At 42.3% G+C, this 27,764-nt stretch overlaps 1 protein-coding gene and 1 long non-coding RNA gene across 2 annotated transcripts; both read left to right on the top strand.

Annotated features, from left to right (window-relative positions):
• The first annotated feature begins 13,791 nt into the window (after window positions 1-13,791).
• Window positions 13,792-17,576, top strand: LOC135544339 (uncharacterized). Its single transcript, XM_064971879.1, has 3 exons — window positions 13,792-14,214; window positions 16,732-17,046; window positions 17,431-17,576. Exons 1-3 carry the CDS (start codon window positions 14,055-14,057, stop codon window positions 17,574-17,576), a joined length of 621 nt encoding a protein of 206 aa, XP_064827951.1. The 5' UTR covers window positions 13,792-14,054.
• Window positions 17,577-19,144: 1,568 nt separating this feature from the next.
• LOC135544340 (uncharacterized) lies at window positions 19,145-27,137 on the top strand. Its single transcript, XR_010456327.1, has 3 exons — window positions 19,145-19,377; window positions 25,931-26,040; window positions 26,288-27,137. It is a non-coding gene; the product is annotated as an uncharacterized LOC135544340 (long non-coding RNA).
• Window positions 27,138-27,764: the final 627 nt, after the last annotated feature.

The raw sequence follows: 27,764 nt of genomic DNA, 5'->3' as shown, positions 1-27,764 counted from the left end.
TGTTTGTCATCGAATTTGTGTAGCTGCCTTGATGAGAGGCCTGGATAGGTTTTGAGTATTGTGTCTGAGCTGATAACTTATCTTAGAGAAATATTTCAATGGAGGGAGATATATTACATCCCCAGAATCTACCCCACACTTCATTCCCTGCTGATGTTAATGCCTAGCCACCCATCATTTCTTCTGTCATATCATTCTACTCTTCCTGCACTTTGCCGGTTTTATTACAGTACATCAACCATAATGTCCTCCATTACACACAGAATGTTAGTGTTTGGATTACTGGTGAATTTAGAGCAACTTGAAAGGGTTTATTCCCAGTTACTAAGGAAGAGAATGTTACTAACATGCTGGTAAAGATGTATCTCTCCCCCACTAATCCTGCTGTGTTTTGCCAATTATTTTCTTTGTTACGGGCATGGGAATAAAACACCCCTAGTTTAAAGAGGATGCAGGGACACCTCATCCTAGAGAAACGGATAGAGCAGTGGATATCCTGGTTCCAAGGACAGGAAGACTGGCCTTCCTCCTCTAACAACCCTCTAAACCACAGGTGTCAAACTCATTCCACGGAGGGCCGGGTGTCAGCAGGTTTTCATTCCTCTGTTGCACTTGACGGATGAATTAAGGTCACAACTCCCCACACCTGGTCGTCTTAATTGAAAGGAAAAGCCAAAAACCTGCAGACACTAGGCCAATCATGGAATGAGTTTGACACCCCTGCTCTAGTTCTTCATCATACACATACAGTAGGGTCCAAAATGATTAACTCCCTTGATGAAGATGAGCAAAAATGACAGTATAAAATAAATAACTTAAATACTAAGCTATATTCTATGCTCACAAATATTTGGAAATGTGATTATCTTATACTCAGAGAAAGAGATTTTGTTTAACATGTGATCTAATTTTTTTGAAATAATATAAGGGTAAAAATGATTGACACCCCTGCTTTCAATACCTTTAAATACCTCACCTTCAGAGGATAACAGTACTGAGCCTTTTGGAGAGCACATTGGGATGTATCTTAGTCTATTCCTCCATACAGAATTTTTCCAGGTCTTTGATATCCTTTCTCTGTGCTTATGGACCATCCTCTTAAAATCAAACCACGTGTTTTAATGGGTTTCAAGTCCAGAGACTGAGATTCCCATTGTAACATTTAGATTTTGTGACCATTTAAACATTTCTTTGTGGATTATTTTGATGTGTGCATTGTGGTTATTGTCTTGCTGGAAGATCCACTTGAGGCCAAATTTCAGCCTCCTGTGAGAAGCGTGGTAGAGTTCATGATGCTGTTTACTGTAGTATCTGGAATCTAGAGGAACTGTAGAGCACGAGGGGTTTTGACTAAACGAAAACTAACTGTACTCCCGTCTCCTGCCTGGTCATTTCTCCACAACACAAATATTACAGTGGCGACGGGATGGGATTAAACTACATAAACGGACATTGCTTGAAGGGAAGAATGTTGCGTGAGTAATGAAACTCAAAATAATTATGTAATTCGTCAGTTATTTTTTATTTTCTTTCGCCAGTAGAGAAGGCTAAGCACTGCTAGCACTGCTAGTACAGTATTCAGGAGCTGCCAAGTAGCAAGACTCTTGGAGTCCAGAATAGCGACACTGCCCTCTGGTGGTTAAATAAAAAAAACTGTCATTGAACCCATTGAAATTAGGCGATCGCAGTGGAGAAATATTGTCAAGAAAAAAAAGGAAGAAGGAACGTAACACGGTGTGTACATTATTACAAATGAGTGCAGTGAATGAAGTAATTGCATAAACTTCTGAAGTGAAGAGTTAGATGAAAATTAAGGAATACAAGGAATAAGGAAACTGAACAATTAACTGTGAAAATGGCAAACATTGGTCGAGTACCAGAGTTTGAAGCTACAAAAGAGGATTTTGATTCCTATTTGGAGCGTTCTGAGCGTTGGCTGGCTGCAAATTAAATCAAAGATGAAAAGAAAGCGGACGTATTTCTCAGTGTTTTGAGTCCAACTGAGTATGGATTGCTGAAAGGTCTCATTGAACCAATGAAAGCAGTGGAGTTGAACTGCAGAACTGACGGAAACTCTTTCAAGGTATTTCAAGCCTAAGCCAATTCTCATTGCAGAACATTTCAGATTTTACCAACGTCACCAGAGTCAAGGGAAACTCTGGCTGACTACATCCTTGCTTTGAAAAGGCTGGCAAGTACTCAATGTGAGTTTGCACGATTTCTTGATGATGCTCTCTGAGACAAGTTTGTATGTGGTCTCACAGGTGAAGCATATCACAGAAGGCTTCTGTCAGAGAAGGACCTGACCTTTAAGAAAGCCTGTGATATAGCACTTGGACTCGAACTTGCCCACGGGGATACTATTGAGCTATCGGGACATGCAGAACGTCAGAAAGGTGTTCACACGGTCAGTGATGCACGTGGTTAAAAAAGCTCACAAAAGTCACACTTTTTTCAGTCCCGTCTTCAAGGTTACACAAGAACAAAGCAGCCCACATCTCAAAGGTCTAAGCCAAGTTGCTACAGATGTGGGGAAATAATCATCAGCACAGTGAATGTCAATTCCAAAATGAAAAGTGACACAATTGTGGAAAAGTTGGACATTTACAGAGAGTGTGTAAGGCCTCGAAACGTACAGCAAGAGCGCACAGTGTCAGGCACAGCACAAGAAGAGGAAGGTACAACTGAAACAGTAGTGGAACTGTTCACAGTGTACACAGCTCAACAACTAAAAGATGGAATCTATCTCAGCATGGAGTTAGCGGGAAAACCAGTACAAATGCAACTGGACACCAGAGCGTGTATCTGTATCTCTGGTTCCAGAGAGACTCTACCAAGAAAAACTGAAAGAGTGCCCTCTTCAGCCCGCGTCCATCCGCCTTTCTTCATACACTGGTGACACTATTCCTGTGTTAGGGCAGATCCAGGTACCAGTCCAGTATGAGGGGAAGGAGTGGACGCTACCACTTGTCATTGTTAAAGGAGAAAAATCAGCCTTACTAGGCAGAAACTGGCTACAAAAGATCAAGTTGAACTGGGGAGAAATCTTCAGTCTGAGAAATGACAAACCAGTGAGTCAGGCTACACTCACTAACATGCTGGAGATGCACAAAGAATTTTTCAAAGATGGCTACGGTGAAATACAAGACTTCACAGCAAAAGTCAGAGTGCAAGAAGGAACCAAGCCTATCTTTCACAAACCACGTCTGGTTCCCTATGCTCTTAAGGAAGCAGTAGAGAAGGAACTGGACGCCTACAGAAGAATAACATAATCACGAAAGTAGCGAGGAGCGACTGGGCCGCTCCGATTGTTGTAGTTCCAAAGAAAGACAAGACCGTCAGAATGTGCGGTGACTACAAGGTCACAGTAAATCGCTACATACTACCAGAGGAATATCCACTACCAAACGCTGAAGATCTGTTTGCCACTCTAGCTGGTGGGAAGGTTTTCAGTAAGCTGGACCTGGCATTCGCTTATCAGCAACTGAAGCTGGATCCGGAGTCAGAACAGTACCTGACCATCAATACACACAAGGGGCTATTCAGATTCAATCGCTTGGCCTATGGAATCTCGACAGCTCCAGCGATATTCCAACACACAATGGATCAGATCTTGGACGGTACAGACCATGTTGTGTGCTTCATGGACGACATCCTTGTGTCAGCACCAACTATTGGAGATCACCTTGTTGTGCTGGACAAAGTGATGTCAAGACTGGAGAAATACAGAGTGAGAATGAAATGCAGCAAGTGTGAGTTCCTCCAGGACTCAGTGGAGTATCTCGGATACAAGATTGATGCACAAGGCCTGCACCCAACCAACAGCAAGGTGGAAGCAATCGTAAACGCACCAGCACCCACAAATATCTCAGAGCTGAGGTCATTTTTGGGGCTCCTGAACTATTACGGAAAGTGTGTGGCAAACTTGTCCACATTGTTGCATCCGCTTCACCAACTGCTGCAGGCCGATACAAAGTGGAATTGGTCCCCACAATGCGAATAAGCATTCAAGACTTGCAAACAGCGTCTGCTAAAGAGCAAGTGGTTTGCCCACTATAACACAGAGATGAAGCCGAGACTCGCGTGTGATGCATCTCCATACGGAGTAGGAGCCGTCATCTCACATGTTCTACCGTCAGGTGAAGAACACCCTATTGCATTTGCATCACGGACTCTGTCACCAAGTGAGAAAAATGATGCTCAAATTGAGAAGGAAGCCCTGAGCATAATATTCGGAGTGAAGGAAGTTTCACAAATACCTCTACAGAAGGAAGTTCCAACTGCTGACAGATCACAAGCCTCTGTTGGCCATCCTTGGAACAAAATCAGCTATACCAACCCTTGCAGCACTTCGAATGCAACGTTTGGCTCTGATATTGTTTGCCTAGGACTACGAGATTGAGTACAGACGATCCAGTGATCACGCAAATGCCGATACACTATCGAGACTACCGTGCAATAGTGACTCCGACAGTGAAAATGATAGAGCAGTCTTCCAGATCTCTCTCATTGATGAACTGCCCATATCTGCTTCAGACATAGCAGAGGAAACAAGGAAAGACCCAGTGCACTTTCCAGTCTTGGACTTAACATTAGGCGGTTGGCCAACCTTCATAAATGACGATAACCTTCATCCATTCATCGACAAGAAAGACCAGTTGTCCACTGATCAAGGGTGTGTTCTGTGGGGATCAAGGGTCGTGGTACCTCACAAATTCCAGAGGAGACTGCTATCTGACCTGCATGAGGGACATCCAGGGATCACTCGAATGAAAGCACTCGCTCGCAGTTATCTGTGGTGGCCTGGACTGGATCAGGACATTCAACAGCATGTAGGCCACTGCTCACCTTGTGAAGCTGTTCGCAACAAGCCTGCTGCTGTACATATTCATCCATGGTCCTGGGCTGCTACACCTTGGGAACGCATCCATGTGGATTACGCCGAAATTGACAAGCAGCATTTCCTTGTTGTCGTCGATGTCCATTCCAAATGGATGGAAGTGTTCCCTACTCAACTGACCACAGCTGAGAAGACCATCAATCTTCTCAGACACCTGTTTGCATCCTTTGGACTAGTCAAGGAGCTCGTATCGGACAATGGCCCTCCTTTCACGTCCAACGATTTTGAAATGTTTCTCAAGAACAACGGAGTAAGGCACATCTTGACACCACCTTACCATCCGGAATTAAACGGAGCAGCGGAGAGAGCCGTGCAAACCTTTAAGAAGGCCTGGACTAGACTCGAGGTTCAATCTGTTCCCACCCACCAAAGGCTTCCCCAGTCAGTCACGGAACGTACACCAGCTGAACTGTTTCTGAAACGCTAACCATGTACCCTCCTAACATTGTTGAAACATTGTGAAACCAGACTTGTCAAGCACTGTGGCAAAGCACCAGCTACAGCAGAAGAAAGCACATGGCAGACACTCAAAGACTGTCAGAGAATTCAAAGAGGAAGAGAGGGTGATGGTCCGTGATTTCAGACACCCCAAGCGCCTGTGGAACTCAGGTGTGATCTTGTAACGCAGAGGACCTTTGACTTACCAAGTCCAAATTGGTCATCGCCAGGTCAACGTTTATGTGGATCATCTGCTACGGTCCAACGCCCCAGCAGAGACATGCCGAGAGAACAAGAACAATAACGACCCCCAGGACTATTCTCCTGACTGTGGACGTACGGGAGAGACAGAGCCTGACCTTCCACCCGAACCTGGCCCACCACTGGAAGCCCAGGAGGAGCGGAGATATCCTATTCGACAGCGAAGGGCACCTCAAAAGCTTGACCTGTGAGTTGAGCTGGTTAAGGAGGTAACAGACAGTAAAACAAACAAACACTTTAATATGTCCTAGATAAAAGGAAAAGATAAGGACATTACCTGGGTTAGTTATTAGGACACAAACTCCATCTTCGGGGCAGAATAATCCCCTGGATTTGTGCTGGGCTCTGAAAAGTCTGCTTCAACCCAGTAGTTGAAAAATGTTTAAGAATGCATTGTTCAGATATTGCATTAGTAGTTACCTAACATATTTACCTTGTTCTCTGGGAGTTAAACACTATGGGGGAGGAGTGTAGTATCTGGGATCTACATCTGTTTATATTAGTTACTGTGCTGTTACTAAGCAGTAATGCATTACGGCAGTGTTACGTTACTACACCTGATAGGAAATGCACATGCTCACTGGGGTGCCGGGAACTGTAGAGCACGAGGGGTTTTGACTAAACGAAAACTAACTGTACTCCCGTCTCCCGCCTGGTCATTTCTCCACAACACAAATATTACATTTACCTTAGCAAGAACCAGTGGAACCAAAATCGCCCCATAACATTAAAGATCCACCACCATTTACAGTAGGTATATTGGGTTCTTCACTGTTTATTCATTCTCATTTCAATGTCAAACCCACCACTGGTGTGTGTCGCTGAAGAGCTGTATTTTCACGTCATCTAACCGACACACCGTTTTCAATCTGTGCCAATGCATTTTAGCAAACTCCAGGCATTTAGATTTGTTGGATGACATGATTATTATGCTCTTTGGCCACAAAATCAGAATACAGGAGCAGACAATAACCACAGACCTACTGTAAAATATGGTGGTGGATCTTTGGTGGTGGATTCAAATTATTTATTTTATACAGTCATTATTGCTCATCTTTATTAAGGGTGTCAATGATTTCGGTCTCACTGTACGTCTCTCTCTCTCTGACACAGACACAGTCACACACACACACACACACACACACACACACACACACACACACACACACACACACACACACACACACACACACACACACACACACACACACACACACACTCCTCTAGGAGGGCTGCAGCACTGAGGTAATAGCAGCTACACATCGAACAGAGGGAAAACATATATCTCCATTATTCTCTGAATCCTCTCAGGATTTCCCCCTACATTCCTGGTCTGGCTGGTCTTCCACACTCCTAAAGGCTTTTTTTAATCACCCCTCTTTCTACTTCTTCTCTAGTCCCTCCTTCATCCAATCACCCCCTCTATCTCCAGAGAGAACGCCTATCTGCCCTTTTAAGAAATAAGTAAATAAACACACTTGTTCTGACTGTCATAAAAGAAAAGGGGGGAAAAAATAAAAAATACACATTTTACCCCTTTGAACTAAACCCCCACTGGTCTCATCAGTCTGGCGAACCTCTCCTTCTCCCGCAACATCACTTTGTTCCTCCCCATCCACATTTCCACTTTGTTTTCTGAACCTGGTGTTCTATTTTTCATCAGGAGGGCCAGTCCCCTTTCCTTCTCAACCTTTAAAACAACCATGTCTTATATGACACAGGCATTGCCCCTACCTTCTACACAGCTCTCTGTTCATTTGTTCAGTTCTGTTGTGCCTTGGGGTCTGCATGCTGTAGCACTATGGGAATGTGTGTGTCTTATCTTTGTGCAGTCAGTGTGTTGACTCCCCATCATCTAGATCTCACTCATTATCAGATAGGAATGTACAGATCTGTCTTATGTAAGAAGCTAGCCCAGGAAAAATGTATGCATGTTCTGAACATGTGGGCGCCAGGGTAGCCTAGTGGTTAGAGCGTTGGACTTGTAACCGGAAGGTTGCAAGTTCAAACCACCTTGCTGACAAGGTACAAATCTGTCCTTCTGCCCCTGAACTGGCAGTTAACCCACTGTTCCTAGGCTGTCATTGAAAATAAGAATTTGTTCTTAACTGACTTGCCTAGTTAAATAAAAAAAATGTATAGCAAGTATGAAATACACATTCTGTATTGGTTTATCTTGCAATGGAGAGACAGTACAAAACCTTTTGACAGTTTATTAGATATGGATGTTGATAATGGCAGCCCCCTGTACCTCTCTGATTCAGAGGGGTTGGGTTAAATGTGGAAGACATATTTCAGTTGAATGCATTCAGTTGTACAATTGACTAGGTATCCCCCTTTCTCTTTCCATCTTATTACCATCTCACAATATTGCAAATACATTCTTTGTAATGCTTACATTTACCAACATTTAGGTTCAGAATGTTCCACTCTGTTTGTTCTCTTGTGTTTAGGACATATTTTATAATCCAATTCTTCTTCTTTTATGAATGTGGTAGTAGCTAGAGGATGTAGTAACGGCAGCTGAAGGTAGTGGCTAGTGGTTGTAGTGACTGAGGCAGAAGGTAGTGGTTAGTGGTTGTAGTGACTACAGCAAAAGGTAGTGGTTAGTTGTTGTTGTGACTACAGCAGAAGGTAGTGGTTAGTGGTTGTAGTGACTACATCAAAAGGTAGTGGTTAGTTGTTGTTGTGACTACAGCAGAAGGTAGTGGTTAGAGGTTATAGTAACTGCAGCAGAAGGTAGTGGTGAGTGGTTGTAGTGACTGCAGCAGAAGGCTTTGGTTAACAGTTGTAGTAACTGCAGCAGGAGGTAGTGGTGAGTGGTTGTAGTGACTGCAGCAGAAGGTAGTAGTTAGTGGTTGTAGTGACTGCAAGAGTTTTGACAACTCTCACCCGTCTTCTTATCTATTCAGATAAACACTTTCTCCCCCTCTCTCCTCCCTTCCCTCTCTTCCCTCACTACCCCCTCGCTCCCCCTTCCCTCCCCTCCCTACCCTCTCGCTGCCCCTTCCCTCCCATCCCTACCCCCTCACTCCCCCTTCCCTCCCCTCCCTACCCTCTCGCTGCCCTTTCCCTTCCCTCCCTAACCCCTCGCTCCCCCTTCCCTCCCCTCCCTACCCTCTCGCTGCCTCTTCCCTTCCCTCCCTACCCCCTCGCTCCCCCTTCCCTCCCCTCGCTACCCTCTTGCTGCCCCTTCCCTCCCCCTCCCTCCCCCTCGCTCCCCACTGGGTCCAAGGGTTATCAGTGTAAACCCTCCTGTTTCCCCGCCCTTTCCAAATACCATCACCAACGTCAAACACTTCCAAGCTGCCTCTCTGTACCCACCAGCACCACAGCAGCCCACAGACACACACCCAGAAGAGAGGAGACAGATAGGAAACAGAGGAGAGACAGACAGGAGGCAGACAGGCACAGGTGACAGGGGGAGACTCAGTGACGAACCAAACTGGAATGAAAGTGAGGAAACAGCACGGCAGGAAAGGATGAGCCAGAGCCTTGCAGAAAAGCAATATTTGCCTTAACTGTGCAGAGCGTAGAATTTAACACAAGGCAAAGGGACAAGAGAGTGACACCGACTGAGACCTTTGCAGACACAAAGCATCTGCTGAATACCTGGAGTTTCAGAAACACCAGGATATATCTGAGAATGACGAAGGTCTAAACTCTCATCATCAGGGTATAAACCTCCACCTGGTCAATGTCATCAGTCTGACCTCAGGATCTGGATGTTCATGTGGTGGAGACCTACCTCTTCTTCTCTTGACGCGCATTCTCAGAGAAGGAAGACAGGCTAAAGAATAGAGTGTATTCACATCTTCTCTTACTGCAACTTGTGAGAGTCGAGAGACAGAGAGACAAATCCTCAGAACTGCTCCACCAATCACACAGTGAGTAAACACATCTCATTGTAATCGTTATGGGTGTCCAGGGATGGAGGGACATGGAAACTCAAACTAAACATCCTAACAAAGATAATAGTCTTTTTTCCAGCTCATAGGGTTATTGCTTCTAGAGCATGTTCAATTGAAGTTTGGGTGTGATGAGAAGTTTAGCATTTTGTATTTTATTACCAAGACCGTTGACTAACCTTTTGGGCTCATGAGTGGCGCAGCAGTCTAAGGCACTGCACCTCAGTGCTGGAGGCGTCACTACAGACCCTGGTTCAATTCCAGGCTGGATCACAACCGGTTGTGATCGGGAGTCCCATAGGGCAGTGCACAATTGGCCTCCACTAGATGTCAATTCAATTCAAGGGGCTTTATCGGCATGGGAAACATGTTTTAACATTGCCAAAGCAAGTGAGGTAGATAATATACAAAAGTGAAATAAGTAATACAAATTTACAGTAAACATTACACATACAGAAGTTTCAAAACACTAAAGACATTACAGATGTAATATTACGTATATATACCGTGTTGCAACGTACGTACGTATATATACCGTGTTGCAACGATGTACAAATGGTTAAGGATACACAAGGGAAAATAAGTAAGCATAAGTATGGGTTGTATTTATAATCGTTTTTGTTCTTCACTGGTTGCCCTTTTCTTGTGGCAACAGGTCACAAATCTTGCTGCTGTGATTGCACACTGTGGAATTTCACCCATAGTAAATATGGGAGTTTATCAAAATTGGGTTTGTTTTCGAATTCTTTGTGGATCTGTGTAATCTGAGGGAAATATGTGTCTCTAATATGGTCATACATTGACGCGCATTCTCAGGAGGTAATGAAGTGCAGCTCAGTTTCCACCTCATTTTGTGGGCAGTGTGCACATAGCCTGTCTTCTCTAGATGTCACAGTCTTTAGATACTGGTTTTAGGATTCTACTATAAAGGAGGGGCTCATAAGAACTATTTTAGTGAGTGGTCTGGCAGAGAGCCTCGGTCTCATGACACGCGCCCCCGACAGAGTTTGCTCTCGTTTCAATGCTTTTCTTCAGAAAATGCAATTCTCCGGTTGGAACCTTATTGATGATTTAAGTTAAAAACATCCTAAAGATTGATTGCATACATCATTTGACTTGTTTCTACGATCTGTAACAGAACTTTTTGGACTTTTTGTCTGGAGGAAGTGATCGTGCCTCATGAAGATGGATTACTGGGCTGAACACGCTAACAACAAGTGGCTAAATGATGGGCTTTATATGGAACTTTATGGAACAAATTTATTGTCAAACTGGGATTCCTGGGAGTGCCTTCTGATGAAGATCATCAAAGGTAAGTGAATATTTATAGTGTTTTTATAGTGTTTATAGTGTTTATAGTGTTTTTTCGAACTAATGTTGACTCCAAAATGACAGAGTTTTCTTTGGCTGAATTGGGTACTGAGCGCCCTGACATAGGGGTTGCATAAAGGATAAGTCTATCTTTAATTCTGTGAATAACACTTGCATCTTTTATCAATGTTTATTATGAGTATTTCTGCGAAACACTGGATGTTTTGAAATCAAAACATTACTGCACGTAACGCGTCAATGTAAACTGAGATTATACATACACGTATTGTGTAACATGATGTCCTATGAAAATGGCTGTGTTTTTTTGACTTGGCTATGAGCTAACATAATCATATGTTGTGCTTTCGCTGTAAATCATTTTTGAAATCGGACACCATGGGTAGATAAACAAGATGTTTATCTTTCATTTGCTGTATTAAAAAATTAAAAAATACTTTATTGGAAGGTTTTTAATACACCCCCTTCTTTGCTTGGTTCATATGAAGACTGGATGGAAAAGTAACTATTTCTGTAACGGCCGTTGGTGGAAGAAGGTGAGGACCAAGGTGCAGCATGGTACGTGTTCATATTTCCTTTTATTAACTGAACACTAAATACAAAAGAACAAGAGAATAAATGAAACCGAAACAGTCCCGTATGGTGCAAACACTGAAACGGAAAACAACTATCCACAAACACAGGTGGGAACAGGCTACCTAAGTATGGTTCTCAATCAGAGACAACGATAGACAGCTGCCTCTGATTTGGAACCATACCAGGCCAAACACAGAAATATAACGCACAGAACAAAACATAGAATGCCACCCCAACTCACGCCCTGACCAAACTAAAATAGAGACATAAAAAAGGAACTAAGGTCAGGATGTGACAATTTCAATCCATGAACCCTTTTTCCCATGATGTTCTATGAGAGGTTATACATGCAGGTCAAACCTGCACATACTACCTTCATCTTAATAACAACAGATGAGATCTGAGGACATGTGACCATGACACATTGTGCCTGAGGTCCCACCCCACTGCTAAAGTCAACTGAACATGTATGAATGGTGAAATGGTGAAATAAATTAAATAACCCATTACAATGATCAGTTTTCAGTTAAAATCCAATCAACAAAAGGATGTTGACGTTTAAAATTAGCGGAAGAAGGTTTCTTAGATGGGGGTTTTGAAGAGGGTGGAGTGGGGGGGGGTCTCATTGTTCTGGGTCTGTAGTCATCCAGGAGACTGGGGGTGGGGCCAAGGGAAGTCCATTTCCTCCCTCCCAGAGTTGTGTAGTTATCTGTGTTTACTTTCTGCACCTCTCACCACTGTACTTTAGGAAACTTAGCTACCCTCACTTTAATGCAATGACATTCAGAGGCTTTTTTCAATCTATTATTGAAATAGGGGCATGCCAAACAGATTCCTGTGTGTAAAGGGAATCCATTATCAGGCTCCCCATCTATCTACTGTCGTGGTCAAAGGTTTTGAGAATGACACACAGTTTGCTGCTTCAGTGTCTTTAGATATTTTTGCCAGATATTACAATGGAATATAGTATAATTATAGTATATTATAGTATAAGTATAATTACAAGCATTTCATAAGTGTCAAAGGCTTTTATTCACAATTACATGAAGTTGATGCAAAGAGTCAATATTTGCAGTTTTGAACCTTCATATTCAAGACCTCTGCAATCCGCCCTGACATGCTGTCAATTAACTTCTGGGCCACATCCTGACTGATGACAGCCCATTCTTTCATAATCATTCCTTGGAGTTTGTCAGAATTTGTGGGGTTTTGTTTGTCCGCCCGCCTCTTGAGGATTGACCACAAGTTCTCAATGGGATTAAGGTCTGGGGAGTTTCCTGGCCATGAACCCAAAATATCAATGTTTTGTTCCCCGAGCCACTTAGTTATCACTTTGGCTTATGGCAAGGTGTTCCATCATGCTGGAAAAGGAATTGTTCATCACCAAACTGTTCATGGATGGTTGGGAGAAGTTGCTCTCGGAGGATGTGTTGGTACCATTTTTTATTCATGGCTGTGTTCTTAGGCAAAATTGTGAGTGAGCCCACTCCCTTGGCTGAGAAGCAACCCCACACATGAATGGTCTCAGGATGCTTTACTGTTGGCATGACACAGGACTGATGGTAGTCCTCACCTTGTCTTCTCTGGACAAGTTTTTTTCCGGATGCCCCAAACAATCGGAAAGGGGATTCATCAGAGAAAATGACTACAACAGTCCTCAGCAGTCCAATTCCTGTACCTTTTGCAGAATATCAGTCTGTCCCTGATGTTTTTCCTGGAGACCAGTGACTTCTTTGCTGCCCTTCTTGACACCGGGCCATCATCCACAAGTCTTTGCCTCACTGTGTGTGCAGATGCACTCACACCTGCCTGCTGCCCTTCCTGAGCAAGCTCTGTACTGGTGGTGCCCTGATCCCACAGCTGAATCAACTTTAGGAGACGGTCCTGGCGCTTGCTGAACTTTCTTGGGTGCCCTGAAGCCTTCTTCACAACAATTAACAGCTCTCCTTGAAGTTCCTGATGATCCGATAAATGGTTGTCATGACGTTGGCCTGGGGATAGGTTTATGACAGTCATAAATACCTCTTCCCCCCTTTTTCCTCTCTCTACCCTACTGATGTTACATTTGCAAAACCCTTGGTTAATATAGAGAACATCAGAAGGTGGGGGGAAATTAACTATATTCTGGTAATCCGACCAATGAAACATATGCGGTGGTACTTAATGAATATGATGTCAGTTCGGTTGTCATCTGAGACATTCTCACCAATGAAAAGATGACATAAACTCTTACAGTGGAAAGTCTACACATCAGAGTTAACGGATTCACATGGAATTGTTGTTCAATTTAAATGTTTGAATATGAAATTATTTGTGATGGGATGAAATGTGATTTTAAAATGTGAGATTTGGGTTTTCATAAAATAGGGCTCTGCTCAATCAGTGGCCCGCCCCTGTGAATGGACATGGGCTATAAAAAAATTCAAACACGCCCACCTCTCCCTTCCTATATAAGCCCTTGACGACAATGTAACCTCCTGTTCCGAGGACGTGAGGACGACGGTCCTATGTCAGAATGGTTCAGATAATAATTACAGAACGAAGCCAACATCAGCGTGAGCTTTGGTTGCGAATGGTATGAACTTTGAACTCTTATTCAATTCAGAAGTGATACCTCCTCGCCGTTGAGTTATCAACAGCAGATGCAAACGAGGGTTAGGAAGGAACAGACAGCGTATCCCGTCTATCACACAACAACGTTACTACAACGTATCCAATCGACCACCAGAGACATTCTTCAAAGGACTCGGTTTGGCAACACAGCCTTCCATCTACCACCAACCTACCGAAGCGCAGCTCAGAGTAAATATTTATTGCATTTTCCTTTTCCAAATGGGCGGTAATTTAGAATGCATAAGATACTGTATTTACGATAGCACAGCTTCGCCCTTTGTTCCTCAGTCTTCCCGCTCTTTCACTTTCACCTAGCCCCTTTTCTTTTGTGTAACAAGCTGTCATATCTGTTCCGCCCGTGAGGGACCTTTTCCTTTATGATGTAATTTGTAATCAAGTTATGATTTAATTATGTGTACGTGTAATTCTGTGTGATTAGTTAGGTATTTAGTAAATAAATAATTTAACCCAATTTTGTATTGCTTATTCAACTTGTTAGCCAGGGTTCATGCAGATAACTAAGATTTTGCAACTTTCAGATGAGACTGAATTAAGCTGACGATTAATATTTACTGCTATTGATGTAAAATATTACTAGGTGTTTAAGAGTTTATTCGGGAAGATAACAGCTCTATAAATATTATTTTGTGGTGCCCGACTATCTAGTTAATTACATTTACATGATTAGTTCAATAAGGAAATATTAATTACAGAGAAATTATTTTATAGAATAGCATGTCATATCACTTAATCCGGCATAGCCAAAGACACGACAGTTGAATTAGGTGCAATCTTACTGGCAACAATATCCTTGCCTGTGAAGCACTTTTTGTGCAAAGCAATGATGGCAGTACGTGTTTCCTTGCAGGAAACCATGATTGACATAGGAAGAACAATGATTCCAAGCACCACCCTCCTTTTGAAGCTTCCAGTCTTTTATTCGAACTCAATCAGCATGACAGAGTGAATTCCAACCTTGTCCTTGTCAACACTCACACCTGTGTTAACGAGAGAATCACTGACAAGATGTCTGCTGGTCCTTTTGTGGCAGGGCTGAAATGCAGTGGAAATGTTTTTGGGGGATTCAATTCATTTGCATGGCAAAGAGGGACTTTGCAACTAATTGCAATTCATCTGATCAGTCTTCATAACATTCTGGAGTATATGCAAATTTCCATCATACAAACTGAGGCAGCAGACTTTATGAAAATGTATATTTGTGTCATTCTCAAAACTTTTGGCCACGACTGTACAGTGCCTTCAGAAAGTATTCATACCCTTTGACTTTTTCCACATTTTGATGTGTTACAGCCTGAATTTAAAATAGATTAAATTGAGATGTTGTGTAGCAGGCCTCCACACAATACCCCATAATGTCAAAGTGGAATTGTGTTTTTAAACATTTTTACAAATGAATTAGAAATGTAAAGCTGAAATGTCTTGAGTCAATAAGTATTCATCCCCTTTGTTATGGCAAACCTAAATAAGTTCAGGAGTAAAAATGTGCTTAACAAGTCATATACAAAGTTGCATAGACTCTCTCTGTGTGCAATAATAGTGTATAACATGATTTTTGAATGACCTCCTCATCTCTGTACCCCACACATATAATTATCTGTAAGGTCCCTCAGTTGAACAGTGAATTTCAAACACAGATTCAACCACAAAGACCAGGTAGGTTTACCAATGCCTCACAAAGAAGGGCTGCTATTGGTAGATGGGTTAAAAAAAAGCAGACATTGAATATCCGTTTGAGCATGATGAAGTTATTAATTAAACTTTGGATGTTGTATCAATACACCCAGTCACTACAAAGATACAGGTGGCCTTCCTAACTCAGTTGTCGGAGAGGATGGAAACCTCTCAAGGATTTCACCATGACGTCAATGTTGACTTTAAAACAGTTACAGAGTTTAATGGCTGTGAGAGAAAAAAACTGAGGATGGATCAACAACATTGTAGTTACTCCACAATACTAACCTAATTGACAGAGTGAAAAGAAGCAAGCCTGTACAGAAGAAAACATGCATCCGCTTTGCAATAAGGCATTAAAGTAAAACTGCAAAATAAATTGGCAAAGAAGGAACTTTATGCACTAAAAATACAAAGCGTTGTGTTGGATTTGCCCTAAACATAACACATCACTGAGTACCACTCTTCACATTTTCAAACATGGTGGTGGCTGCATCATGTTATAGGTATGCTCAAATTGTTTTAATAATAATGTGCAAGTACTGTACAGTACAGGTGTACAAAGCTCTTAGAGACTTACCCAGAAAGACTCACAGTTGTAATCGCTGCCAAAGGTGATTCTCACATGTATTGACTCAGGGGGTTGAATACTTATCTAATCAAGAAATATTCATGTTTTATTTCCATCTTTTCTTTATACAAATGTTAAAAATGTTCTTCCATTTTGACATTAGAGTATTTTCTGTAGATCATTGACAAAAAATGACAATTAAATCCATTTGAATCCCACTTTGTAAAACAACAAAATGTGGAAAAAGTCAAGGGGTGTGAGTACTTTCTGAAGGCACTGTAACTGCAAGCACTATAAGGCTCCCTAACAGAAGAGCAGTAACAGGCCTGCGCTATACCACTTGGCCCATAATTAACTGCACTACCACTAGTAGTGATGATTATGAAATTGTATGACAGACACATAAATTACTGAATTAATAACACTAATCATTCTGTTTCCAGAAGGCCTAGGGAGGATGAGTCTGCCGAGGAACCGGACCCTGGAGAACGGCATTACCCAGCTGCAATACATTAACAATGGGGAACCTCTGTCTTCACTGCAATTCCACCTCCAGAACACAGGCTCTGTGACCTCTGTGCCAGGGTCGCCTACGGGGGGGGTCAGGGGTGGTGGTGCCACCCCCGTACTCAGTAGCGGGCAGCGTGGCGGGGGCTACGGACGCCCCTCTGGAGCTGAGAGGTTCTCTGGACTGCTGGGCGTGCTCAGTACTGGTGACGGCTCAGAACCTGATCATCGCGCTGGTCAACAGTACACTGGTCAGTATCGTGTTCGGGACCATCATGACCCCAGGGCTGGTCATGGTTGTGTTTGGCTTCCTATGTCACTCTACAGTAAGACTGACATCCAGGAAGAAAGTCTGTGTGTGACAGAAAGTGATAGAGGGGAGAGTCAGAGACATACAGGGAGAGAGAGCATGAGTCCTGACCTGAGCATTGTTGTGTGACACATAATGAGTAGTTTTAAAGTGTGTGTGTGTGTGTGTGTGTGTGTGTGTGTGTGTGTGTGTGTGTGTGTGTGTGTGTGTGTGTGTGTGTGTGTGTGTGTGTGTGTGTGTGTGTGTGTGTGTGTGTGTGTGTGTGTGTGTGTGTGTGTTAGATGGTTTCACAGCATTAACCATTTCTCGGCCCTCTCGTCCCCAGGTGCAACCCAATGGCACGTCCTGTACTGTTCAGACCTGCTGGATGATGGTGGCTGTGTGGCCCTGCTGGTGGTGGGCTTCATCCTGGTCACCTCCCTCCTGGTCCTGGCTCTGGCTGCCTATTGCCGCCTGGCCCGCCACCTCTAACTGGGCCTCTGTTTCATCTGTTTCATGTTTCGTCTACAAGAACCTGCCTGCCTCGCGCCAATGTGGAGGAGGCTGCTGCGGCCAGCATGGGGCCTCAGAGGGGGAGGGCAAAGGCAATGTGTGGGTGTGAGGGGAGGGATATGTTGACCCTAACCACTGATCCAGGGTCAGATAACATTTTCTTCCCTCTTAAGGTTAAGGTTAGGATTGGGGATCAAGTAATCTGATCCTAGATCTGTAGATACAGGCAACTTCTACCTTGAGCAGGGAGGGAAGAAATGTAAAGGAAAGGAAAAAAACAGGGCATGAGGGTAGTAGGGAAAGTGGAGGTGTGGACTCGTGGAGATTATGTTTATGGACACAGTTACAATATGCCTATGAGTCTTGGGGTGGTGGTGGTGTGGAAGTGGATCTTACAATACACTGGTTTGTAGATTGCAGAGTGCAAGGGTGAAGCTGTAAAAACATGTATGCTACATGAAGTACTATCAAATACCACCTTAACTACACTGCAATTATTTGTTATTATGTTTGTTTTTTATGTTGAATTATCCTGTACTGTTAATAAATTATGTTTGTTCAGAATAAAATATTTCCAGTATATCAGAAAAGGTGTTTTGTCTTCTAGAAATAACTACAAGTGAATCAGTTTCTCTCTGGCATGAAATTACAACATCTCCCTCTAGTGGAGCACGAGATTCCAACTGCCATTACATCACCTCACAAAACTGTGGGTTACCAAGGCGACTATCTCTCTGATGCCATATGGCAGCTGTCAAATGTTGACTCTTTAATCAAAGTTTTAATGACATATTCATTCCAAGTAAGAACATCATAGAAATATGTCATACAGAATCAAAACGCTTTTATAGCATAACTTCACTTAGTAACTGGAAGGGTTTGCTTGTATTCACTTGTCTGGCTTGAATAGAATGATGACATTTGTCGAAAATTTGACCATGTGGAGATACAATAAAAAATTTTACATAGTGTGGGTAAACACATCATCTTGACTGACTAACATTGCATCCCTTGCAAATTGGATCACCATGTCCTTGTTAAACAGTTAAAAAGGGAATAGTGTTGGGGAGTAGTGAAATACATGTATTTAAATTTTTAACTACATTTTGCAGTAGCTTGTTGTTGGTAGTAGAACTAACTAAAATCTTTGTAGTGTTTTCAGCAGTGAATTACATTTTTGCCATGTAGTGGTGTAGCTAACTAGGACTACTGGAACTACACACTATACTTTTTTGCTCAACTAAAATAAAATATGGGTGAAGTAGGCAATAATTTCGTATATCAACAATTCAAATTATTGATATAAAAAATGTAAGTATTGGTATAAAAAAATACAATTATTGATATCAAATATTCCATGAATATATGTTAAATCGGCTTTCCATACCCCAACACTGTAAGAGAACACAGCAACAATTCACTGGAAATCTATTAACATCCATGCCAAGTTGCCAACACAAGCATACAGTAAATGTAGGGGCGGGGTCAGAGGGCAAGGGAGGCTTGTTTTGTGTTGTGGCCAAACGCTGAAGGATTAGCTATTTAAAGACACGGAGTCGACAGTGGAAAATTTCCATGCTCTTGCTGTATCCAAGGGAGAGTGACAGACGCGCTACAAGGCAGGTTGCTTATACACCATCATTTGTCAGGGGAATGAGCTCTGACTGCCTCGAGACATCAAACCGGAAGCAAATTATACCATTTCTAGGAGAATTCTAAAGAAACAAACTCACTACAAAACTCACTATAAATTCATACCGTTTTGATCTTTGATTTCCAGGTGAGTTATAACCACTTTTACTATTCAATAGCGCCAAGACGTCCTTGGCGTTTTCAACATTTAGTTTTCACATTTAGTATTGTGTTATAACCTTTTGTATTGATTGGACTATGTGAAGTCGTTGATATGGAACCCACTTTATAGCCTCATTCGGCCAAAAGTATGTCAGAATTGAGGTCACAAACTGAAATGGATGTAGGAAAACACACACGCTGTAAAAACTATTGGTCACAACATCCGGAGAAATGAAGGCAATAATACCCTGTTGGTCACTAAATACGGGTACAAGGACCACGTCAAAACGGTTGGCAGGTTTGCCCTCTCCCCTCTGAGCTGTTGACTGTGAATGCCCTCACCCGCTATATACTTACAGTGCCTTGCAAAAGTATTCATCTCCCTTGGCGTTTTTCCTATTTTGTTGCTTTACCACCTGCAATTTGAATGGATTTCATGTAATGGATTTCATGTTTGAGATTTTATGTAATTCATGTAGTAAGATCTGGTGCAACAAATTACCTTCAGAAGTCACATAGTTAGTTAAATAAAGTCCACTTATGTGCAATCTAAGTGTCATATGATCTGTCACATGATCTCAGTATACAGTTGGGCAAAAAAGTATTTAGTCAGTTCTCCCACTTGAAAAGATGAGAGGCCTGTAATTTTCATCATAGGTACACTTCAACTATGACAGACAAAATTAGAAAAAAAATCCAGAAAATCACATTGTAGGATTTTTAATACATTTATTTGCAAATTATGGTGGAAAATAAGTATTTGGTCAATAACAAAAGTTTATCTCAATACTTTGTTATATACCCTTTGTTGGAAATGACAGAGATCAACTGTTTTCTGTAAGTCTTCACAAGGTTTTCACACACTGTTGCTGGTATTTTGGCCCATTCCTCCATGCAGATCTCCTCCAGAGCAGTGATGTTTTGTGGCTGTTGCTGGGCAACACGGACTTTCAACTCCCTCCAAAGATGTTCTATAGGGTTGAGATCTGGAGACTGGCTAGGCCACTCCAGGACCTTGAAATGCTTCTTACGTAGCCACTCCTTCGTTGCCCGGGCGGGGTGTTTGGGATCATTGTCATGCTGAAAGACCCAGCCACGTTTCATCTTCAATGCCCTTGCTGATAGGAGGTTTTCACTCAAAATCTCACGATACATGGCCCCATTGATTCCTTCCTTTACATGGATCAGTTGTCCTGGTCCCTTTGCAGAATAACAGCCCCAAAGCATGATGTTTCCACCACCATGCTTCACAGTAGGTATGGTGTTCTTTGGATGCAACTCAGCATTCTTTTTCCTCCAAACACGACGAGTTGAGTTTTTACCAAAAAGTTATATTTTGGTTTCATCTGACCATATGACATTCTCCAAATGCTCTCTAGCAAACTTCAGGCGGGCCTGAACATGTACTGGCTTAAGCAGGGGGACACGTCTGGCACTGCAGGATTTGTGTCCCTGGCGACATAGTGTGTTACTGATGGTAGGCTTTGTTACTTTGGTCCCAGCTCTCTGCAGGTCATTCACTAGGTCCCCCTGTGTGGTTCTGGGATTTTTGCTCACCGTTCTTGTGATCATTTGATCTTGCGTGGAGCCCCAGATCGAGGGAGATTATCAGTGGTCTTGTATGTCTTCCATTTCCTAATAATTGCTCCCACAGTTGATTTCTCCAAATCAAGCTGCTTACCTATTGCAGATTCAGTCTTCCCCGCCTGGTGCAGGTCTACAGTTTTGTTTCTGGTGTCCTTTGACAGCTCTTTGGTCTTGGCCATAGTGGAGTTTGGAGTGTGACTGTTTGAGGTTGTGGACAGGTGTCTTTTATACTGATAACAAGTTCAAACAGGTGCCATTAATACAGGTAACGAGTGGAGGACAGAGGAGCCTCTTAAAGAAGAAGTTACAGGTCTGTGAGAGCCAGAAATCTTGCTTGTTCTTACTTATTCTCCACCCTAATTTGCAAATAAATTCATTAAAAATCCTACAATGTGATTTTCTGGATTTGTATCCCTCATTTTGTCTGTCATAGTTGAAGTGTACATATGATGAAATTTACAGGCCTCTCTCATCTTTTTAAGTGGGAGAACTTGCACAATTGGTGGCTGATAAAATACTTTTTTCCCCCACTGTATATACACCTGTTCTGAAAGGCCCCAGAGTCTGCAACACCACTAAGCAAGGGGCACCACCAAGCAAGCGGCACCATGAAGATCAAGGAGCTCTCCAACAGGTCAGGGACAAAGTTGTGGAGAAGTACAGATCAGGGTTGGGTAATAAAGAAAAATCAGAAACATTGAACATCCTACAGAGCACCATTAAATCCATTAGTAAAAAATGGAAAGAATATGGCACCACAGCAAACCTGCCAATTGAGGGCCGCCCACAAAAACCCACAGACCAGGCAAGGGGGGCATTAATCAGAGAGGCAACAAAGAGACCAAAGACAACCCTGAAGGAGCTGCAAAGTTCCACAGCGAAGATTGGAGTATCTGTACATAGGACCACTTTAAGCCGTACACTCCACAGAGCTGAGCTTTATGGAAGAGTGGCCAGAAAAAAGCCATTGCTTGAAGAAAAAAATAAGCAAACATGTTTGGTGTTCTCCAAAAGGCATGTGGGAGACTCCCCAAACATATGGAAGAAGGTACTCTGGTCAGATGAAACTAAAATTGAGCTTTTTGGCCATTAAGGAAAACGCTATGTCTGGCGCAAACCTAACACCTCTCATCACCCCGAGAACAACATCCCCACAGTGAAGCACGGTGGTGGCAGCATCATGCTTTGGAATGTTTTTCATTGGCAGGGACTGGGAAACTGGTCAGAATTAAAGGAACGATGGATGGTGCTAAATACAGGGAAATTCTTGAGGGAAACCTGTTTCAGTCTTCCAGAGATTTGAGACTGGGACGGAGGTTCACGTTCCAGCAGGACTATGACTCTAAGCATACTGCTAAAGCAACACTCGAGTGGTTTAAGGGGAAACATTTAAATGTCTTGGAATCGCCTAGTCAAAGCCCAGACTTCAATCCAATTGAGAATCTGTGGGATGACTTAAGGATTGCTGTACACCAGTGGAACCCATCCAACTTGAATGAGCTGGAGCAGATTTGCCTTGAAGAATGGGCAAAAATCCCAGTGGCTAGATGTGCCAAACTTATAGAGACATACCCCAAGAGACTGGCAGCTGTAATTGCTGCAAAATGTGTCTCAACAAAGTATTGACTTTGGGGATGTGAATAGTTATATACGCTCAAGTTTTCTGTTTTTTTTGTCTTATTTCATGCTTGTTTCACAATAAAAAATATTTTGCATCTTCAAAGTGTGTTGTGTAAATCAAATGATACAAATCCCTAAAAAAATCTATTTTAATTCCTGGTTGTAAGGCAACAAAATAGGTAAAATGCCAATGTGAATCTGGTAATGTGAATTACTTGGAATCTTATTGGAATCTTATTGTTGTGGTTCTATAAGACAAAGATATGCACACATGGAAACAGTATTATCTAAGGGTTATAACTATGAAATACACATATTAGTGACTTGGGAAAGTATTCAGACCCCTTGACTTTTTCCACAAATTGTTACCTTGTAGCCTTATTCTGAAATGGACTGCATTTTTTAAAATCCTCAGCACTCAACACACAATATCCTGTAATGACAAAGCGAAAAAAGGTTTTTAGACATTTTTGCAAATTGATTCAAAAATATAAAAAACTGAAATACCTTACTTACATAAATATTCAGACCCTTTGCTATGAGACTCGAAGCTGAGCACCGTTGCATCCTGTTTCCATTGATCCTCCTTGAGATGTTTCTACAACTTGATTGGACATGATTTGGAAAGGCACACAAATGTCCGTAGAGCTCCAATACAGGATTGTGTCAAGGCACCGATCTGGGAAAGGGTACCGAACAATGTCTGCAGTATTGAAGGTCCCCAAGAACAAGTAGCCTCCATCATTCTTAAATGGAAAAGGTTTGGAGCCACCGAGACTCTTCCTAGATCTGGCTCGCCCAGCCAAACTGAGCAATCAGGGAAGAAGGGCTTTGGTCAGGGAGGTGACCAAGAACCCGATGGTCACTCTGCCAGAGTTCTTCAGTTCCTCTGTGGAGATGGGAGAACCTTCCAGAAAGACAATCATCTCTGCAGCACTCTGCCAATCAGGCCTTTATGGTAGAGTGGCCAGACGGAAGCCACTCCTCCGTAAAAGACACATGACACTTGGAGTTTGCCAAAGGGCACCTAAAGACTTTCAGACCATGAGAAACAAGATTCTCTGCTCTGATGAAACCATGATTGAACTCTTTGTCCTGAATGCCAAGCGTCACGTCTGGAGGAAACCTGGCACCATCCCTACGGTGAAGTGTGGTGGCAGCATCATGCTGTGGGGATGTTTTTCAGCGGCAGGGACTGGGAGACTAGTCAGGATGGACGCAAAGATGAACAGAGCAAAGTGCAGAGAGATCCTTGATGAAAACCTGCTCCATAGTGCTCAGGACCTCAGACTGAGACAAAGGTTCACCTTCCAACAGGACAACAACCCTAAGCACACAACCAAGACAATGCAGGAGTGGCTTCGGGACAAGTCTCTGAATGTCCTTGAGTGGCCCAGCCAGAGCCCGGACTTGAACCCGTTCTAACATCTCTGGAGAGAACAGAAAATAGCTGTGCAGCAACATTCTCCATCTAACCTGACAGAGCTTGAGAGGATCTGCAGAGAAGAATGGGAGAAACTCCCCAAATACATGTGTGCCAAGCTTGTAGCGTCATACCCAAGAAGACACGAGGCTGTAATCGCTGCCAAAGGTGCTTCAACAAAGTACTGAGTAAAGGGTCTCAATACTTATGTAAATGTGATATTTAATTTTTGTATTATTGTAAATTAGCAGGAATTTATTTAAAAATGTTTTTGCTTTGCCATTATGTGGTATTGTGTGTAGACTTATGAGAGAGAAAAATCAATTTAATCCATTTTAGAATAAGGCTGTAACATAACAAAATGTGGAAAAAGTCAAGGGGTCTGAATACTTTCCGAAGGCACTGTATGTACATGAGTAAATGGCAAATGGCATTATACTTATAACATGTTTATAAAGGCCAATAAACACAGCATCAATATAAACATAAACTTAAACAGTCCCCTCTTGGAGAGAGAGAAACCAATTATTTGGATTGACAAAGGGTCAAAATTTATAGCACCCTCTCTCTCCAGCCTCGTGTGCAATCTGCCAGCTATCAAAGTAACAGTAAGTAATTAGTGGTAATGACCTATTGTTACACAGCATGTAAAAACCCCAATAACCCCCCTACAACTTACATTTCGATGCACGCACAACATTCAGACGTTTGTGTTACTGTGGACAACAACAAGTCCTCAGAAACATTGGTCTTCTCCCTTCTGATGACAATAACACTGAGTGGGTGGGTGCGGAGTCCAGATGCGCATTTCCAAGGGAATTGCAGGGCTATGATGGGTAAGCGATATCTTAGGTAGACTGAGCAGCCAAACTAACGGGACTTAAGGGAAACTGAAGGGACTGTGAGGGGAAGTTAGGTAGCGAGGAGAGGAGCAGGACTGCATTTTTTACACATGCAATAACAGCTTAGTTGGGCATGTATGGGTCACCATGACTGGGGTTACCATGACTGGGGTTACCATGTCTGGGCTTACCATGACTGGGGTTACCATTTCTGGGGTTACCTTTTACCTAGCAGGTGACATTGAAGTCTTATACTGTAAAGGAGATTATAGATGAGCTTGTTGGTTTGTTCTCACAATTCCCTAGAGACATGTTAAGCATCCTGGCATTATAACAGCCAGAAACACTGACCTAAGCAGACCTGAAGCTTAGGATACAAACTAACTTTACTATTGCAAATCAACTTTCATAAGAAGATGCGTAGACTCAATATTTGCTCTGTGACATTGACTTCTTGCTGTCACAACATAGTTGCATAATGTAAACAGAAAAGTAGAATGAGACTGTATAAGTAGGCACTGGATAGATTATGTCTGTTAGATGGGACTTTTTTGGCCTGTGTCTCCAGCACAAAGCCAGACAGAGATTTGGGTCACTGATTGTGAATATGTAACTTACATCATTTAAAAGCTCCCTTTGATGAAGTGCCTGTTTTTAACATGCATCTATTTGATCTTCTGTCATAGCTGGAAGTAATCATCTAAATGGTTCACCGCCTGCCTCCAGGGTCCCAAACATTAAGGACCAGGAAGAAAACACCCTTTAGCTACTGTCTCTCTCTCTCAAACAGAAAAATGATAGTCCTACACCCAAACCACAATTACACATTTGGAGTGTGTCAGTTTTAGAAATGGATAATAACTAATAACCCAATTTTGATGGTGTAATTCAGAAGAGGGATGAGTAGCTCTTACTTTCCCTGAACAAGGCATGTCATTTCTTTTGTGAGAAACAGAGCACATAATGCAATATGATTGTTCAAGTTCTTGATCATATCCTGCTGAGTTACGGAGTGCCTAGTGTCGATGCTTCTTTTAAATAACAGAATCCTTGTTCTCTCTTTTCAGACTGGCTCCTCTCGCTGCTGCACCAATGGGTGTGAAGGTTCTCCAGTGTTTTCCCTGGTACAAGAGGTGTAAAGACAAGGTCAAGGGCAGAGACTGCCTCCCTAAAGAGGGTAGGAACATCAGCTACAGTTTTTGCTGGAGTGGGATGCTTTTTTGTTTAGATTTTTTCAGAGGCACTAGTTTCAAAAAGCGAAACACTATTTTATTTGGTATGTAATGTTGGACTGAAAACCCTTTGACAGTTCATCAACATCAGTAGTAGTACAATATGGGGATGTGACTTACCAAGATAGATTAATGTCAGTATTAATGTAAAGTTAATGGGTTTTTAATTATGTCCTCTCTCCTCCCTTCCAGTTCCATCCATTGAGACAGAGCCCCAGTTTGCCCTATCAACCTATGCCAGTGATGGTGCTGGAGGAGGAGTTGTCTACTTTTCCCACAAGGCAAGAGTGGCCTACAGACATCAGATGGAGGGCAACGTTATAGACACCACCTACTGAGCCCCCAAACTCCAACCCCTGCTGCAAAAACACCCCTCAAAGACTGTCTGCTCAGAAGCATCTTTGTCTTACAACAGACAGTATCCCAGTTCTTCAATGATCGTGTCTGGACAGAAGAATACTAAAATGATGGTCAAACATAAAATGGTCAGAAAACTGTTCTTGTTTGTATTTGAGGAGCTTAGTTCAGCTGAAGGTTTGAGATAGGTGCTTGACTAAAGATGGAGGCTGAGAAGCACTACTGCAAACTATCTGATAGCCATTAGAACATATTTGACAGATGGGAGAAAACACTTTTAGATAGGGGTTGAGAATCTTTGTTTACGCTATTACCTTGAAGTGCATTCTTCTTGTTTTCCTGTCGTTTTATCATTTGTCACTTTATTTATTGTTCTAGGGTCAAAGTTGTGTACGTGTGTCTGCTATACACCTAATGGTTTTGCATATTTTTTGGGGCATGTTTTGTAATGGTCCATTTTCTTTAAAATCCCATCTAGAAACTAGGGTTGTAGACTGGCCATAACTAATACACAGCTATACGATGAATGTAATAATAACTGTCAATGATTACTGACACTTTATATTCTATTTGTATTGTTGCTATGAAATAATCAACAAAAGACTAATGCTACATTGCTAGTAATGTGACAAGTGACTTTTTAAATAGTTTTGGATAGCTGCAAATAAATGTTTTTGCCGTTTGATTATGTAACCCTTTCTAATGTGTCTATCTAGTTCGGCACATGATCTCTGTTATCTTATCACATCCTTTCAAACGTTTTCAGAGTAAGACTGTGTATGTTGGTAACCCTGGGGATGTACTTAACAAGCAGGCCTTTATGACAGACAGACTGTAAACACTGGTTAAAGATTAACACTTTAACCAGTGTCTTGGCACCAAGACACGTGTTTTACATACGAGGATGGCAAAGGGTTATTTACGTAATGCATATCAGATATAATGGTAAGAAGAAAGAGAGGAGATCTTGGTTACTTCCCTGGAGAAATACTACTATAAAACAAACTACAGTAAAACAAACTACTGTAAAACCAAAGGCAATAAGCAATGGTAATTGGCACACACGTAACATGGTATGTATCAAACCTTTAGAGATAAGCATCTATTCAGTATATTTGGTAACACTATAGTCATAACTAACATGAAGCAGGTGTCTCGGAGCCTAAGGTAGCCTGGTTGCTGTCTCTGGTACCCAGACTAGCTGTGAGGTGTACTACAGATCTTAATAAACATGGAAATCAAATAGCTTTCTGATCCAATTGCCTGTTTTATACATTTACCTGTTTCATCATCATGGCAAATTATAACAGCT

The sequence above is a fragment of the Oncorhynchus masou genome, chromosome 8 (assembly GCF_036934945.1).
Source record: "Oncorhynchus masou masou isolate Uvic2021 chromosome 8, UVic_Omas_1.1, whole genome shotgun sequence".
NCBI classification, from domain to species: Eukaryota; Metazoa; Chordata; class Actinopteri; order Salmoniformes; family Salmonidae; genus Oncorhynchus; species Oncorhynchus masou.
This window is presented reverse-complemented; position numbering and strand designations above follow the sequence as displayed.